At 32.9% G+C, this 18471-nt stretch overlaps 3 protein-coding genes across 4 annotated transcripts in view; 1 reads left to right on the top strand and 2 right to left on the bottom strand.

Moving 5' to 3' along the window:
* Positions 1-877, bottom strand: part of LOC132307087 (U-box domain-containing protein 33-like) — a 29261-nt gene extending 28384 nt beyond the window's left edge. Inside the window, exon 1 of the mRNA XM_059804749.1 lies at positions 456-877. Within this exon, the coding sequence (XP_059660732.1) occupies positions 456-738 (283 nt within the window). The 5' untranslated portion in view covers positions 739-877. The remainder of the gene's footprint in view (positions 1-455) is intronic.
* Positions 878-1842: 965 nt separating this feature from the next.
* Positions 1843-9253, bottom strand: LOC132307088 (actin-1-like). 2 transcript variants are annotated; one of them, XM_059804751.1, is made up of 5 exons: positions 8973-9253; positions 4794-4910; positions 4258-4651; positions 2611-3224; positions 1843-2166 (listed from the first exon to the last, which is right to left on the bottom strand). In XM_059804751.1, the coding sequence occupies exons 2-5, from the start codon at positions 4851-4853 to the stop codon at positions 2101-2103; spliced, it is 1134 nt and encodes a 377-aa protein (XP_059660734.1). In that variant the 5' UTR covers positions 4854-4910; positions 8973-9253; the 3' UTR covers positions 1843-2100. The 2 variants fall into 2 exon arrangements, with proteins under 2 accessions (XP_059660734.1, XP_059660733.1); XM_059804750.1 differs by having other exon boundaries at positions 9013-9253.
* A 5702-nt stretch (positions 9254-14955) lies between these two features.
* On the top strand, positions 14956-15477 carry LOC132309549 (cyclin-dependent protein kinase inhibitor SMR10-like). The gene has a single exon (XM_059807842.1). The coding sequence runs from the start codon at positions 14956-14958 to the stop codon at positions 15475-15477; it is 522 nt and encodes a 173-aa protein (XP_059663825.1).
* The last annotated feature ends 2994 nt before the right edge of the window (positions 15478-18471 follow it).

Raw genomic sequence — 18471 nt, 5'->3', positions numbered from 1 at the left:
ATTAGGTTTCATGTGGTTTTGATTTTCAAAAAATAAAAAGCAAAATCATACCTCAACCAAGCCAATTATCAAACTAGACATAAATTGGGTAAAAAAGAAAACGATCTTGGGCTCAAATTATGAAAAAAATTAAGATACAACTCTATGTCCCTTTTCTTCGACTACATTTTCTCAGCAAACAAAAGGTTGAACGTAATGTAGAACCCAACAAATATAAACGAAATTCAATTAGCAAGCTTGTAGGGAAAAGAAAAACACAAAAATGGATGTATATTACTGATCAAAATAGCATTTGTACTTAGGAAAATTAATAATAATAACATTTGTTAATTGGCGATTAAAAATGCAGACCTATTTATAAATAACACATATAAACAGAAATGGGCATGTATTATATATATATGGATATGTGTATATACATATGCATGTGTGTGTGTATAGAGAGAGAAAATTACAGAGTGTGGGAATCAACGGAGACGGTCGGTGAACATGAACAAGACAAATTTCTAGGTTCGCGAAGTGTCGGAAAGCCCACTGGAGCAAACTAACGGCTTTGTCCACCGACTTACCCACAGCTACATGTACTCTATCACCGCCGTGTTCTACAATTTCCGGCGACTGAGAAGCCACCGAACAGTTTGTCCGATCGAACCCGTGTCGGAAATTGTCCGGAGAGGAAAACCCAGAAAACCCATCTGCGGAAGGACCCGGAGGATGAGAAGGGCTGAGAATCTCCATATGCAGCCGGAATTCCACTGACTCGCCGGAGAAAAATGGCGGTGACAATTGTGCTCCTTTTTCCTTGGCTTCTTAGGGGAAGACTTTATGGTCTAAACCCAATCAAACTAGTAAGATTCATGGAATGATTATTAATAAGACATCTTGACTTTCACTGACTTGATTACGATACTAGAGAGAAATGAAAGTGAAATGTGTTGATATTTAGATCATATTTTATTGAATTTAGTATTCAAATTAAACGGCCAAGGAAAAGAAGAGTGACCAATAAAATTGTACTCCGTAGTTTTTATCTTTTTGTGAGACTAAGTAGCAAAATAATATTTGACCGTGAATGACGGGAAATTTAGGGCCATGTTTGGAATGCCTCTTGACATTAGTCATAGTCTTGTTTTTCTTTTGAATCAAGGATTAGTTTGAAAATTGGAATTATTGCTTTGGAGCAATGCTAAGGTTATTTCAGAGTTGAAAGTTCACGGAGTTTGAAATAAAAAAATTGTGTATGTTTGACCAAGTTCAAAATTTCGTGCATTGCCACAGCTTAATCCATTATCATTCAAAAAAATAAAATTAAAATTTTTGAAAGGGAGAAGATTGTTGATTCAATTTTTCTATATGAAAGTTGATCCAAGAAAGAAAATTTTAACTGTTTTGATATTTTTCATTTCATTCCCGAATTTCTTTTATCAAAGAAAAAAAAAAAAAAAATGTAAGAAGAATATTCTATTTTATATGTAAATTGACAAGTTTTATTCCTCAAAAATAAATTGAAGTAAAAGGTGAGGTCAATTCATGATGGATTTGACATCAAAGTTGGTAGCATGGTATTCAATTCCCACACGATGTCCAAAAAAACGTTAGCCAATTGAATTTGTCTGGGAGAGAAAAGAAGGAAGTGTTTGACGACACCGTCAAGTGTAAAGCAAGGTCATCTTTTCTAATATTACATTTTCATATTTTTCCTCTTCAAAATCACCTTTAGGCCAACTAATACCATGACCAAGAACAGACCAACGTTTCTTCCAGTAAGGAAGCAATAATATATATTAATTTAATCATAAAATGGTAAGAGCTCTGAATTTGAACCATCCATCATACACAAGCTTTGATTTAATCATAAAATGCTAAGAGCTTTGAATTTTCAATGAAAAGGTGAAAAGTTCAACAACTGCTCATGAAAATGTTATAATTATAGAAGAGTTCAATTTTCCCGCCATCTCTTTACCACTCTTACATCCATCATCTCCTTCCAACAACAAAATGACTTGAAAGTTAAAATTACAGGTAGAGGAACTGGCAAGCAGACATTCTTTGCCAAACATGAAGTATATAGTCGAATTCCACATCCCTCTTCCCGAAGAATTAGAAGCATTTCCTGTGCACAATGGATGGCCCAGATTCATCGTACTCTGCCTTTGCAATCCACATCTGCATCCAAATAAAAACAATCTCCCATCAGCATTCCAAAAAGTTAGTGCCATTCAAATCCCATCTTGATCACATACTTCCATCAAGAGTTCGATCATAATGGGAGATTAATGAATGCAGCAAACCCCATTTCCAGGAAAGCGGCGGTCCAAAAAGTAGGAGGAGCTACTTTCATCGATTTTGAAGAATTAATTTGTATCAAAATGACCACCAACTGGTATCTACTCCTTCCAAGTGGAAGATTGAGGTAAGTTTCCAATGGGACAAATTGCGTGCATGTGAATTATCTACCCAAAAAAAATTGTTTCAAAAACGAATTGTATTCTTGTGCAGCAACATGGTAATGATAGTCAAATAATTACTATATGGATACAGATAAAACAAATGCATAATATATATCATCAGTAATCAAAATGCGATGTGTTAAAGGACGCAATGACACACCTGCTGGAAGGTGCTGAGGGATGCCAAGATAGAGCCGCCAATCCAAACACTGTATTTCCTCTCAGGTGGAGCCACCACCTTGATTTTCATGCTGCTTGGAGCCAAAGCAGTGATTTCCTTGCTCATTCTGTCACCAATACCTGGGAACATGGTGGAGCCGCCACTGAGCACAATGTTACCATAAAGATCTTTCCTAATATCAACGTCACACTTCATGATGGAGTTGTATGTGGTTTCGTGAATGCCTGCAGCCTCCATTCCGATCATTGATGGCTGGAAAAGGACCTCCGGGCATCGGAAACGCTCAGCTCCAATAGTAATCACCTGCCCATCAGGCAATTCATAGCTCTTCTCGACGGCAGAACTAGTCTTGGCAGTTTCCAACTCCTGCTCGTAGTCGAGGGCAATGTAAGCTAGTTTCTCCTTCATGTCCCTCACAATTTCACGCTCGGCTGTTGTGGTAAAGGAGTAGCCACGCTCGGTTAGGATTTTCATAAGGGCATCAGTGAGGTCACGACCAGCTAAGTCGAGACGTAGGATAGCGTGTGGGAGGGCATACCCCTCATAGATGGGGACTGTGTGACTGACACCATCTCCTGAGTCCAAAACAATTCCTGCAGCAAAAAGAAAGGAGGGAAAAACAACACATACTCATTAATTAAGTTCAAATCTTGATTATCAGTAAGCTTAGATTGTCATTGTTAAATAAGAACCTATTCTAGAACATAAAGACGATGTGCTGAAATGCTACTTGGAAAAAGGGTATGTTTTGCTTTCAGCGTGAAATTTCATAAGCACCACACCAAACGAAGGTTGGTTAAAAGAATAAAACAACAAAAAATAAAGCCTTTTCCAACGACTTTGGGTAAGCTATATGAATCCTATTTTTCCAAACCGCTCTAAGGCCATAGCCTCAATTAAACCACTTGTTATCATATCCTTTCTGACTGACTCCACTCACGTTAACTTTCTTCTTCCCCTTCTTCTAGCATTACTATCAATGTGGACCATGTAACTCTTCTTAACTAACACACTTGAAGGTCTTCTATCCACAAGCCCAAATTATCTTAATCGGTTTTCTCTCCTTTTATCTCCAATTGGTGCAACTCCAAAATCTCATGAATGTGTTCATTTCTAAATGGTAGATTGAAGGTTTCTCAAAGCCTATTCCAGAGAGCAAGTATAACATGAGGGAGCACTCACCATGTGAGCATTGAGAGATGAAGGGATGTTTCTCTCAATCCAACGGCTGAAGTGGTACTCTCACTGTAAGAGTACCACAATGATAGTGTCTTTCTATTCCAAATACTTTTTCCTTAAATACAAACACATTAGAGAAGCATCATATTTTAAAAATTAAAAATAATAATAATAAAATGCTTCTTTCAGGTATTACACTACTTTTTGACTTTTTACAATAAGGTGGCTCCTGATTCCTGAACCAGCTTAATCTAAAGATCATTCAACATGGAATTTACAGATCAAGTTAATGCTTATCAATTCCCAATGTTAACAATATTAAAAACAAAACAAAAAAAACACTGAATTAGATGCTTGGGCATTCCTTGCCTTTCTCCCTATCAAATCCATACATAATTTCAACCCAACTAAATAAAACATGAAACAAGATTTCATCAAAATGCTTACCAGTTGTACGACCACTGGCATAAAGCGATAGAACAGCCTGAATGGCAACATACATGGCAGGAGTGTTGAAGGTCTCAAACATGATTTGGGTCATTTTCTCACGATTAGCTTTTGGATTGAGAGGTGCCTCAGTAAGTAGAACTGGGTGCTCCTCTGGGGCCACACGGAGTTCATTATAGAAGGTGTGATGCCAGATCTTCTCCATGTCATCCCAGTTGCTCACAATACCATGCTCGATAGGGTACTTTAGAGTTAGGATACCACGTTTGGACTGAGCCTCATCCCCAACATATGCATCTTTTTGGCCCATGCCAACCATCACTCCAGTGTGACGTGGGCGACCCACAATGCTGGGAAACACAGCCCTTGGAGCATCATCTCCAGCAAATCCAGCCTAAAAATTGACAATGCATTAACACTGAATTAATAGAATAACAGTTATATTCGTTAATGCATTCACTAAATAGAAGATACAACTAGCTTACTGATCAATTTTTGCTATGAAATTTCTGACATAAAGAATCCAAATTTAGTACCTTAACCATTCCTGTCCCATTATCACAGACAAGTGGCTGGATATCCTCAGCGTCTGCCATCTTCTATCAACAGCTAAAGAAAGTTGTTGTCTTCAAATTAATAAAATGATTGAGCACCTGAAATAATAACTAAGATGATAAAAAATTTATTAAAAAAAATTTTAAAAATGGCTCACAGATACAGTTCACTGTAAACTATAACATGCATTATTAAATTAGTTTTCGTGTTTAATGATCAAATCTTTTCATTTCTCCAGTATATTAGTGGATTAATGATGATGACTTATCATGATAAGAAATAGTTGTTAACTATTGATATTAGGTGCCCAAATTCAACCAAACTGTTGCACCTTTTGGTTGTGCTTTCAGAAGGCACCACCTCTCAAACTAAATATATAGAAAAACAAAGAAATGAATAAGCTATAAAGATTTTTATTTTATTTATTTGTATGCTTTTCTGTTGCTGTAAATAATAAAAAATAAAAATAAAAAATGAAGAAGAAGCATGTTTAGCAAATCCCGGGCATATAGATCATGATCAAATCCTGAGACATGGAAAAGATGGACCTTCAACTGTCTTTCTAAACTACCGAGGGACATCAAAAAAGTGGGAAGTTTTTTGTTTGTAGAAGTTGATTGCCGGTAAGAGAACTCTGCCCAGTGAGGTTATCCAGTTTGCTTTATTTGAGATATCAGAGAATTGCAATAGGAAAGAGACTTGTATGTGTTAAGCATATAGCTAGCCTTCCTTCTGAAGAAAACTTGCCAGCAAGTAAAGACAACTCATTTGGTTACACCCAGGGGGTGACTGGAGAGATGTAGAAGGATTTATCTTTTGCCAGTAGCTCTGGAGCGAGCGTTGCCACACAAATGCAAGCTATTAACCAATGTGGTTTGACGGTATAGATTGATTTTTTTTCATGAACAAATTTGACACCAAATAACAAATATATATATATATATATATAATAAAACAATTGCCAAATTATGTATAGAATAGAGTTAGCATCACATGATCACAGCTTTTAAGCTATGATTGGAAGCAGATTGCAATAATGTTAGATTACCAAATACTTTTACTTGGATATTTCTATACATGCTATAAAGTTCGGCCTCTTACAAAGCATGACCAAATGGAAATCTATAATAGGCAGTGGAAACATATTCAACAATGTTATAAAACTAACAATATATAATTCAACTCAACTCAAATCAACAAAGTTGTCACAACCTATGTTACTGAAACTTGGGTTCTTGTATCGGGTGTGAGTATGTGTCAGAGTGTCAACTATCCCTAATTGAAAATTTTACAATACAAGAATTTGACTTAAAAGTGTCCAAAACTTTGATACGAGTGAGTGTATTTTAAATATAATCTGGTTAAACGAACAGAGATACCATTTATCTCATAAGTAGGGAACTCTTCTTCGCCATCAAATTTGAACAAGCGTTCTTCTTCCTTCATCATAGTTAGAGGATCTAGATGTCCGATTTGGGTACGTGACTTGGACACATATTCATATCAATGTACAAGCCATGTCAACATGGGTGCGTTGACAAAAACAGGAAAATCCAGGTAACAGGTCACAACTATAAGAGGTCAACTACATGAATAATGATTCACCATTTTTCTCTATCTAACATTGTAAGTTTGTTAGTTAAATCATATCTTTCTTTACTTTCTAATGCCATAAGTTCAATAAGACTATTTGTGACACTTCAATTCTCCAAAACCATCATATTATATCTTTAAGAACCCTATTATTGGTTTCTCCAAAACTATAGAAACCATACAAAAATCTTTATTCCTTTATCTACATCTTTGTTAGTTCCCTCTGTAAGAAAATAACTTCCATTGTTTACTTTCCTGTATAAATGTAAATTGATCTTCTGACATTGTTGTTCCATGTCTTCATCATTGTTCAATCACTCTCTTCCAAAAAGTTCCATAGTATGATTAATATATTAATACCATAATACTTGTTACAACTTCAAATAATATTGTAAACCAACTTTAAATCCTTTTCCACCACGATGATCTTATTAAACAATTTTATACTTGGTACGCCCCATTCCTATAAATATATATATATATATAATAAAAAAAAATTGTTTCCTCTATTCTCCTTAATGGTATTCTTCTAAGAAGTTATATGAGAAAGAGGGAAGGGAAGTTGCACTTTCCTCAATGGGAAGACGTTCTGGGTAGGTTCATTTTTTATAACATTTTAGCAGCTCATGAAATAAACCCTAAGCATACTTGGATGCTTTCGCTTTAAAGGCTTCTCAAAGTAGTATTTTTATTTTTCTCTAATTTCATCATCTTTCACCAAGAATGTTAACTCTTTATATACTTTTATTTTTATTTTTTTTATAAGAAAGATTAGAGTAGGAAGCGTCCAAATGGGGAATGCATCCCACAAATGCTACACTAGGACCAAATAGCTAAACTCTCAATATGTCCAAAAAAGTCAACTATCTCCCCCATGGATTTACAACTTCTCCCAAGAACCCAACAACTTTATATGCTTAATTTTAATAAGGCCAAAAGTCCTAGCCTTATCGATTAAAATTCTTTTTCCTATCTCTGATACCTAATTCAAGAATAAAATGTGATTTATACTTGATGTCTCTCATAAATTTTCTAACTCCTTTCCTTTATATATTTGTACTTTTTAATACCTTATTCATTTCTATTATCCTGCTAAGTTTTAAAAAACACTGGCTTTTTTTTGGGTTTTTACTAAGGTTTGGGTATACCCATCCCACCAAGTTTCTTTAAATAACAACCCTCCTTTTAATTCTCCAAGGACATCTTTTGATATTCTTTTAATACACTCAATAATCCTGTAGCACATTGCTTTTGCTTCATCTTATAAATTACATGTTACTTCTTTTAACCTCTCATTTAAATAATCATACTTTCTCCCTTTCAAATTTCATCACCAAATTCTAGGATTTCTAACCTCCTTTCTCTTTTTTTATTGTCTTTTAATACATACATCTAAAGCCAACGACCTATTTTTCAATATTAAGGCCTCTCCAGCAATAATCTTAGAACCTTTACGTGCTAGACAATCTACTCTTCTAGTTAAAAATATCAATATCACTTCTATTTAATCCACTTTTAAATTTTATTAAATGTCCGTCTCTCTCTCTAAAATTTACATTTACCACCACAAATCATATGCCATTGCAAAGTCTTGGATGACCTCCCTAACATCATTCCTATCTCCAAATTTATCTCCACCGAATCCTAAATGACAGTTACATCTTCTATAAATGATTTCCATCCTTGGAGTATTCATTGAGTTAAGTCATTCATATGCACACAAAATTGTACCTTAGCATGTTTGTCCAGTCCTATTTGGGAGGTCTCCTGGTTTGTCCCAAATGAGATGACTGAAGACTCATCATCTCTCCCTTTCATAACAAAATGACATCTTTTTACAATTCATTTCCAAAAATGACTTTATTGCAGTAGTTGAGCTGAGATACGTCTAATTAATGAAAAAAATCAACATTTTCCAAACATAATATTAAACACTTAGCGTATGAACCGCCATTACTCAACATGGTCCCTATTGATTTGAGGGTGTTAGTATATGTGGACTAGATGCAAACCTAATTTTTGACATTATGTGCACAAAGTAGCTGCTCTTAGGCAAACTTTCCACACATATACACTATAAAAAATAAATTAAAACGAATTGAAGTACCTTTAAGATACACTACACTGCTCTCAAATAAGAGTATATTAATGAACAGTATTAATTACTCAGGAAAAAATTTCAATAATTCACCACATTCTGATCTATTTAATAAAAAACAATCAGACAATTAGGGATCATTCATCCACTAAAACACACACACACAAAAAAGGCCTCTTCGGATAAATAAATTAAAAAAAAAAATTACGTATGTTTCAAATATATATACACTCAGAGAGAGATCGGATCCATCACTATCACGACGTCAACCACTATTGAACGCCACAAAATCCAATATAAAATAATAAAATACCGACATTGGAGCGTTCATATAAATTATAAACTACAATAATGTAATTGCGTGAAAATCCATATCTATGATGACAAGCAAATTTCGAAATGTATATGAAAAACAACTAGAGAATTACGGAACAAATAGAACAATTGATAGATTCCAGAGAATACATACATGTATGTATATAGAGAGAGAAAGTGAGAGTGAGATGAACCTCGGAAAAGTGGCCTCGTCGTCGTCAGCTGCCCGCCCTTTGTTGGAGTTTCAATTCAAATTAGTATTTGGGAAATGAAACCAAAGCCCAAATGAAATTGAAATACGCTTTAAATGAAACCCTTGACCCGATTTTATTGTCTACAATCCTGGCCGCCCGCTCGTTTCACCCTTTCAAGGTTTCTCGCGACGCGTGTCCTTTGTGATCTGCGCTTCCCGTAAAACCAGCTCTATTTCAGATCACTTGTGTGCTATGTCAACTTTAAAATTACCTCAGAAAAAAACACAAATATTATATATATATATATATATATTCAAATTTAAATTACCTGCAAAACAAAAAGGAAAACAAAAAATAAAATTACCAATTAGGCAATAAGTCATATATATTTTTTTTATTGTAAAGACCAATAACCTTATAAATTTCTCAATAAAACCCTTATGTCCAAGGACAGCAACTTGGGCATATCCGAGCCTAATCCGAAAATTTTTAGAATTGAACAGTATTATTTGGAATCGGACTGAGGCTTATGCTGAAAAAGGAGGAATTTGAATTCATTCCAGTCTGAAAACCGTATAATTCGTATTCATGTATCGGGCAACTCGAAGCCCAACTCTAGCCTATCCCAAATTAGCTAATCCAAAATATCGATTTGTGAACCTGATTATATAATAATATACATATACATATTCGATTGCTTGCATATTGATATGTAATTTGTAATATATATTCAAAAACTGCAATGAACCTTATCACTTCCTTTTTAAATATTTTTGTAGGTTGATGAGAAATACTCCTCTAACATTAATGTTTGAGTTTGAAGATTGACCATATGAATAATTCAAATTAACCTGTCTTACTAATCTAAAATCTCACCCCAAATTACAAACTTGAATTCAAGGATGAGTTGAGCTTGGGGATGAGTAGTTAAGGATGGAGATTGAATTAGGGTTGAACATTTTTTATGTCAGGTTAATTAAGTTTAAGTTATACCACTAATCCGTCCAATAAGTACTTAGAGTTGCAACCTTGTTAAGTTATCCTCTTCAACCATTATTCCAAATAAGATGGATTTTTTTTTTTTTTTTTTTTTTTCAAACAAGAAGGGATAAGCCATCCCAAAAATTATTTCACTTAAGTTTTAAAACAATCAATTTTTCATATGTACCACCAATATTGTCAAATTAGAACTATAATTTGAACTTATGATTTTTTTTTTTAATAAAAAAATGATTTGTTATTTAAACTTTTTTATTAACTAATCAAACTTATTTGCTTTTTCTTTTTTTAACAATTGAATTTTTTTTCTCAATTTAGGAATTTTACAGTAACATGATAGTGTATTTTCTAAAATTAAAGCTAATTTTTTTTAAAAAAATTAAAGAATAAATTTTAAAAATTTACAGCAAATTAAATTTCATTATAAAATCTTTTTTGGATACATGACTAAATTTTTAATAAATTGAAAAAACATGTTTTACAAATTATAATGGATAAAGTTGAAAATATGAAAGATTTCAAATTAGTATAGAACTCAGTGTGGTCAAATTACAAATTTAGAAGACTTCTTTGTCTTCCACACAGTTTCACTCAATATTTCTACCATATTCGTCCATCGTGGAACTGCATGTTCACATGTTGTCAGCATATGATATAGAATGATATAGTATGGAAATTAAGGTGCTGTTTGACTATTTAATTTAGCACTTAATTCTAACTTGTTTGAAAATTTAATGTAGCGTTTAATTCTAAATGGATTAAGCACTTATTTAATTAAGTACATTTGATAAGGCAATTTGAATATTACTTAAAACGGTAAGTACCACTGAAAATGTGGTAAAATTTTAAATAATGGAGACATCACTTATAACTGAATGCTGAATATTGAATACTAAAAATTAAAATATATATATATTTATTTTATTTTTTTATTTTTATTACCACTTAAAGACTTTAGTACTGTAAATTCAACTCATAAAATTTTCAGTATTTAATTTTCAATTTTATCAAATAGCACATCAAACATTTATTCAATTAAATGTGTTTGATAACACAATTCGAATATGAAAATGATAAACACCACTTAGAATATAATTAAATTTTAAGTAATAGGACATCACTTATTACTAAATGCTGAGCACTAAAACATTAAAAAAATATAAAAATATATATTTATTTATTTTTTAATTATCATTTAAAATTTTCAATTTTATCAAACAATTCAATTTTATCAAATATCACGCTAAGAAACTATGATAGACTTGTCCACAATGGATACTATAGGGATCAGAACATATATTTTCCTCTCCTTTTTTTTCCCCTACATCAGAGCGTTTGGTCATTTAAATGAAGCCTTACATATTCACCTTATCATGTACAAGTCAAATGCCTTTGAACTAGGAAACACCGATAGTGAATGTGGATACGACATGATACAGATACAGTGATACGATAAATCTTTAAAAAAAAATACGAATAGGACAAGATACGGTAATAAAAAAATAATTAATTTTATTTTTATGTATAATAAAATTTTAAATTTTGGTTGATTTTTTAAAAATATTATGAATTTAGATTCAATCATTAATATAATATAGAAGTTCATTTCACAAAACATAAAATAAGCATTCCAAATTATCACTTAATAAAATTTAAACTTTTCTTAACAATTATAGGAAATGTTGCATTTTAATGTTCAAGCTTATTAAAAATGTGTTAAGAAGTTTCTGAAAAGTGTTGGATATGTATTTGAAATACCTAAGAGGCTAAGAAGTATCAGATACGTATTAAAATTTTGAAAATATATTTAAGAAGTTTGATATATATCTGCAAGTATCCGTGAAATATCGGTATCCGATACGGATACGTTATTCTCCTAGAAGTATTTGTACTTCTTAGCCTCCAATAAGTTTAAGAATTCAAGAGATTAAGTTGTCATTTGATAATTCAATTAAGTACTTAATTAAAGAGTAAAATGTAAGTTAATCTAATTAAGTATGTTTGATAATATAATTTAAATATTTATTTAAAAAATGCTCAAGTAGGGTAAAATTTTAATTGACAGTCACTTATTATTGAACTTTTTAAATTAAAAAAAAAAAGAAAAAAAGAAAAAAAAAAAAAAAAGAAAATCTCAATTTGAAATTATTGTCGTCAGCGAAAATCACAATTGTCTTGGATCAATTGTACAACTTGTAGTTTATATAATTTTATATGATCATCAAGGACAAAAGGCTAACTAGTGTAGCAAATAAAAGACGCGGGAAAATAAATCCCCAGAAAAGTGAATAAAAGTTTGAAGAAGTGCGTATGGGTGTGCAGAGCAGAGAGTTGAAAATGGAGGTGGAGATGATTGTTAGAGATGGGACACATTATAATGGGAGATGGGAAGCAAAATGATTAAGCATGAGCATGAGACGCAATTATGTGCCCTGAGAGTGTGTGTTTGCACTTCTATATGATATATATCGTACACCCACATTATCATTACATTTTATTCATTAACCATAAATAAATTAATAAGCATGTCATAGGGTCATCAATTCGATAATGAATTAAAGATTGGGCTTAATGGAGAAATTGTTCTTTATACTTGTGCCCTTCTACTCCACTGTATTTTCAAATATCCCTTGTAATTATTCTTTAATTTCATTCTTTTCTCATTATATTTTGGTTATCTTCACAATTAATGAAGCCTACCCACCATAACTTGGTGAAAGATTCAACCACAATGGATTGAGCTTTTTAAGAAGAAAAATAGGATTGTTGTTTTTCTATGAGCTAATCAAATCCTAATTTTTGCAGTAATTATTTCATTATTGGCTAGCTATTATAATTTACGTATTTAGGAAATAAGACTCTTTTATACCGTTAATATTTTTAGGTTCTCTTTGTTATGTATTTATGTTTCATGTTTATTGTTCAAGAATTGGAATATATATATATATATATACACGGTCTCTAGTGCGAGGGGTAGGGCGCTTGTCCCCCATTTGAATTCAAAGTCGCAACGCTCCTATTGTTGAAGATACCAAGCCTACTCGTCCCCCTAATGGTGAGAGTACCCAACAACTTGAACTTGGACTCTAGTTGACTTCTAACTTAAGAGTTTAAGTTGCAGATATTACTACAAACATGTCCTTGTATGTCCAAGTCATTTCACATCTGAATCCAATGTGCCACAAAACCTCCCTAACACTTGGGTTCCAGCAATTAATATTGTGTGATTGAGTAATTAATATGAGCCATTTCCTGAATTAATATGAAGCTATGAACTAGAAAATGGAAAAATTAAGAGCATAGTAAAGTAAGAGGAGTACATGTTTACTTTTAAAAACAGTAAACGAAAGCAGAAGCTTCCTATGTTCCATTATCAATTTATCATAAAATAAAATTTGAATGACATATAGTGGTTCTCTCTCTATCTATAAATATATAGATATATGTATATAGTTGTTGCATCAATCTCCCCGAAAACTTGACAAAGATAGGACAATATGTTGGAGACATATTGAACAAGTTTCTAATATAGATAAGTTACTGTGCCAGAATATTTGGAATCTGAATCAAATGAAATGGTAAAAACTGAAATTACAAAAAGATGTGGGGTTTATAAGAAAAACAAAAAGGCAGCAGTGCTAGCACACTTCTATGGTGAAATCCAAGCAAGCTAATTGGGTCCCTTATTATCTAGTCAAGGCTCAACCTATATGATGTCCATTTATCATTTACCGACATGATATAATGAAAAAAAATTGTAAGACAAAAACTAAATTGTAATAAAGGAATTTCCATATGGAGTCGAACAACATAGTTATATCACCATGCAATACAGATATATTACAATGCGAAGTTACGACGTAGTTACACACAAAAGTGCAATACACATGGAATAATTTTTAAATTGTTATGTAACACATTTTAAAAAACTTCAAGCCATAAAGTGGGATGCAATTTTATTTGTAATTTTAGTGGAGTAATTTTAATATTTTATAGATATATAATTAAAAAAAAAAAAATCAAAATACATAATACCCAAAAAAAAATAATTGTAGGTATTTAAAGGCATCAAATTTACTCTTAAGAGATCAGCATCCTCTCCAATCATGTCTTCTTGGTGGGTCAATTTCATTACTATTAACAGTGAATTCCGTCCTTATATCAATATAAAATTTAGCAGTAAGTAAATAATTAATAATCAAATTCAAACATGTGAATTTCACATTACTATAATAACGTGATTTATTATTGATAATTTGATAGTGATGTGAGGATTTTGATCAGTTTTCAGAGAATTTGCACCCTCTATTAATAAAAAAAGAAATAAAAATAAAAATAAAAATAACAGGCCAAGAATATGAAGATATGTTGCAGAGAGATATCGTGAGAAAGTGAAGTAGGTATAAGATGGCTGTGCTGTAGCTAACCACGTGCAAAGATGCATCAAAGTTTACAAAAATCAGAAAAGCGATTGCAAATACTAGGAGATCTTAGTATTATAAGTTAGTTAATGTCTGACTAAAACAAAGAAAAAGGAACGTCAAATGATCAGTTAGAGAGGGATACAGACGCAGAGTTCTAGAGAGAGAAAGAGACGTATGTTTTATTTGCATTGGATCCTTCGCCGAATTAGATATCCAAACTAATCCACCTTGTCTCTCTCTTTTTTCTTTCTTCCCAAACGTTGGAAAAGCTAACTTCCAAAGATGGTCACTAAACAAATGAAAAAATGGTGAGAAAGATCAAATTATAATCTTAGACACACCATTTCCATATCATTCACTCTCTTTTTTTCTCTCTCTAGCTTACGCATCTTAATCTTTGCTTTTTAGGCTTGTTCTTGATCTTATTGTCTCTTTGTTGTAGTTGGTTTAGCTTTATTCCTACTCTCAATCTCTTGCAATTCCCTACTCTGAATTCTAACCCCTTTTGATCTTTTCATTCATGGGATTGCCTAATTCTGGGCTCTTTTTATCTCAAAGTGATCTGAATGCTATGGAATTCAATTTTCTGTCAAAACCCATGTCGGAGTTTCAAGATTTTGAGTTTCAAATTGCACCAAAAGAAGTCAGTGTTCAGCTTCAAGAACAAGATCAGCAACAAGAAGATGAACAAAAACAAGAACAAGGCGCCCTGCAAAAGGCTGAAGTGGGGGCTGTAGAGAATCAGATGTACACGGTCTTATCTCCGCATTCCTCTCACATCCTCAAAAGGTCATCCGTGGGAGAATTCAAGGAAGAGGATGATGACGGATTTAGAACTCCGACGAATTTGGATCAAAGAATACCAATATTGGTCCCTCAATGCCCACCTGCACCAAGAAAACCCAAGTCACTTCCAGTGACAAAAAGATCAAAAGCAGCTCGCCGCGGAATTTTAATGGAATTATCGAAAGAGATTGAGTCTTTGTTTCCTCCCGCTCTTCTTGCAGATATTGGTGGTAAGATGAAGAAGGCAAGAAAGTAAATGGAACCAACATGATCATGTTAGTTGTATCTTGTTTATATTGAATGCAAATTAATTTCCATAACAAATCTATTTCATCTATGCTATGTTGTTAATTCAGAGTTTATTTTCCATTACTTCTCTAGCCAGTAGTTCATTACATTTTTTTCTGGTTAAAATCTATGTTTCGTGGAGTTTCGGCGGCAAGACTCGGATCTGATTCTACATGTTAAATGTGTAAAAGATCGAAACTAGAGCACATATATGTATACACATTTGCATATATATATATATATATATATATATATATATATATATATATATATACCACTATTACTTTGGTGAGTGTCATGCAAAGCTATAGATTTTGTGTCTTTTAATCGAAGGAACAGTTCTGGTTCTGAAGACTAACTGAAATTGCCTCTCTATCTGTATTTTGTGATTGGAAATCATTTTCATTGACTTTTTTGGGCTCAGAGATGTGTTTCATTGACTTTCTGATCAGGAGATGCAAAACGTCCTTCATGGTTTTCACGCTGAAAATAACCATCAAAGGTATATTCCTCTACAGTAGTTGTGCTATGTGACAATGTGATTAGCCATTGGAACTTGTGAGTCCCACAGAGGTTGTCGCGCTGCACTTAGCATTTCCGATTCTCCTAGTATATGTCAGAATCTCTCTACTACTATGTGTTTATCTTAAGAGAGTACTCGGGGCGAAGAGGCGGACATAATTCCTTCACCGAATACTCTTAATTGGTCATTTATGCAAGATGGAGGTTGTTCTCTCCTATGTGTTTGTCTTAAGAAAGTAGTTCGAAGAGGTGGGCATAATTCGTTCACCGAATACCCTTAATTGATCTTTTATGCATGCTAGGGGTTGTCGAAAGAATTTTCCTACAACTCCATCATTTTCCCATAAATTAATCAAAGATTCCTGAATTCAAGGTGAGTCCTACTTGCTACTTAATAATAATACATAAATTAAGTTGATTAATTGGCTGGGTCCGAGTTGTTTTTGCTGCCATCACTTATAACTTTTCATGCCTAGGTAAACTTTTATCACATGAAACAACATTTTTTATTGCAAGATTCCTCCAAAAAGAATCACTGATCTTGTTTCCCATTAGAAGCTGATCATGGAAACAAGCACAAGCTGACTCATAATAACACATAAATATACATGAATATATGTACATCATTATCATGGTGTGTGTACATGTGTGTGTGTATATATATATATATATATATATTTGGAAGCATGACTGTGAGCCATACTTGTTGTGACATGCTTTATATTTGTGATAAACGCGCGCTGCCATGAAAGGCTATCTAGTTAAGTTGACCCTCATGGTATGCAGTACCACAGAGCAAATTTGATCCAAGTTTGGAGAAAGAGTAAAAACATTTTTGGAAACAAAATTATTCAAAAAAAAAAAAAAAAAATGAGTGGACTTAACTGAGGCCCAGCTTGGTTTGAGGGAACAAAAGAAAGGCAACAGAGGGAAATCAAATGTTGTGTTTGGTATGAATTTTTAAAAGAAATGAAAGGAAACGGAGGGATTAGGAAGGAAACAAATTATACTGTTAGTTTTGTTAAAATGGAAGGAAAATAAAGAGAAGGCTAACTTTTTTTAATGAAACATTATTAATACCAAATCTATCAAAAAGAATTTGGTAGTAAATTCATTATAATACTTTTCTTTCTTTTCTTTTCCCAAATATGATTAGTATCATTTCCTTTATTAATTAACGAAACACGATAAGCGGTTAACTATATCCTTTCATTTATTTTCTCTCCCAACTAATCTTATCATTTCTTTTCTTTTCCATTATTCCAAACATAGACGACAAAGGTGGAAATAAATTGATAATGGAGGACTTTATAAACCCTAAACTCAGAATTATTCAAAAAAAAAAGTATCAAAATAGTAATTTCGTGAAGAACAGTGTTATGAAGAGTGAATGTTGTGACTCTGCACAAAGAATTCCTCTTTCTTGAAATACTGAATTTTTTTTTTTTTTTTTTTTTTTAATACTAAGAATTCTTGGTAATACTAAGAATATTGAGGATAATTAAATTCAAGAATACTGAATTCATTTTTTGATTCTAACATAACCAACATTGCTTTCCATTATTTGATTTCTAACTTTTTTTTTTTTTCTTTCCATATATGTTTCTTCTCTGTTTTGGTAGTGCCTCTCCGTTGCAGTTTGGGTTTCAGGTTGTTATTTCAGTTGGCTTGGTCCGAGATGGGCCTTGGGTTGTGAAATGGGACTTTGGGCTTTGGTTTGTTGTTGTCCAGTCTTTGCTGGTTTTTAGGTCATAGTACACATATAGCTCACACACCCAACCACATTTGCCATTGCACACAATTGAATCCACTTTGAGAAACCATCCAATTTATTTTATTTTATTTTATTTTATTATATACATTTTATTTATGGGAAATTTTTTTCAGGAAACTGAATGTATGTGATAGATTTGGAAAGGATGTTATGTAAAGGTATTTCAAGTAACTGAACCCTTGTTGGGACATATTTGGATAAGAAAAATGATATACAAGGTGACTCTGTTTGTGTAAACTCTCTCACAAGAGTATTGGGGTCCATGACAAATAGGAAGTGGTACCATGCCATTGGCACATCCTTCTTTGGGAAAATTTCTCAGTAATTGCCCAATACAAATGGGACTGGGGAGTGTGCCCGGAGGCCAAAAAATGGATATTCATTTTTTTTTTATCTTTCGGGCTACCGTTCAGAAAATTTTCTTGATAATTACTCCAAATGAATTACATGTGCCCCATTGTGAATTATAGAGTTCTTTTAGAGACTCGATTCGTCCATCTCTATCACTCTATGTGTCAGTCATACATAGAGACTCGGTTCGTCCCTCTCTAGCACTCTATGTGTCAGTCATACACACACACATGTATTGAGCTGTGTGCAGGCCGAATGGGCCTTTTATCTTGCCCACCCTCAAGAAGTTGTGAAAGTTGAAAGTTGAAAGCAACA

Source organism: Cornus florida, unplaced genomic scaffold, assembly GCF_030987335.1.
Source record: "Cornus florida cultivar Cherokee Brave unplaced genomic scaffold, ASM3098733v1 CherokeeBrave_3.0.0_Hap2_Chr05, whole genome shotgun sequence".
Lineage (NCBI taxonomy): Eukaryota > Viridiplantae > Streptophyta > Magnoliopsida > Cornales > Cornaceae > Cornus > Cornus florida.
This window is presented reverse-complemented; position numbering and strand designations above follow the sequence as displayed.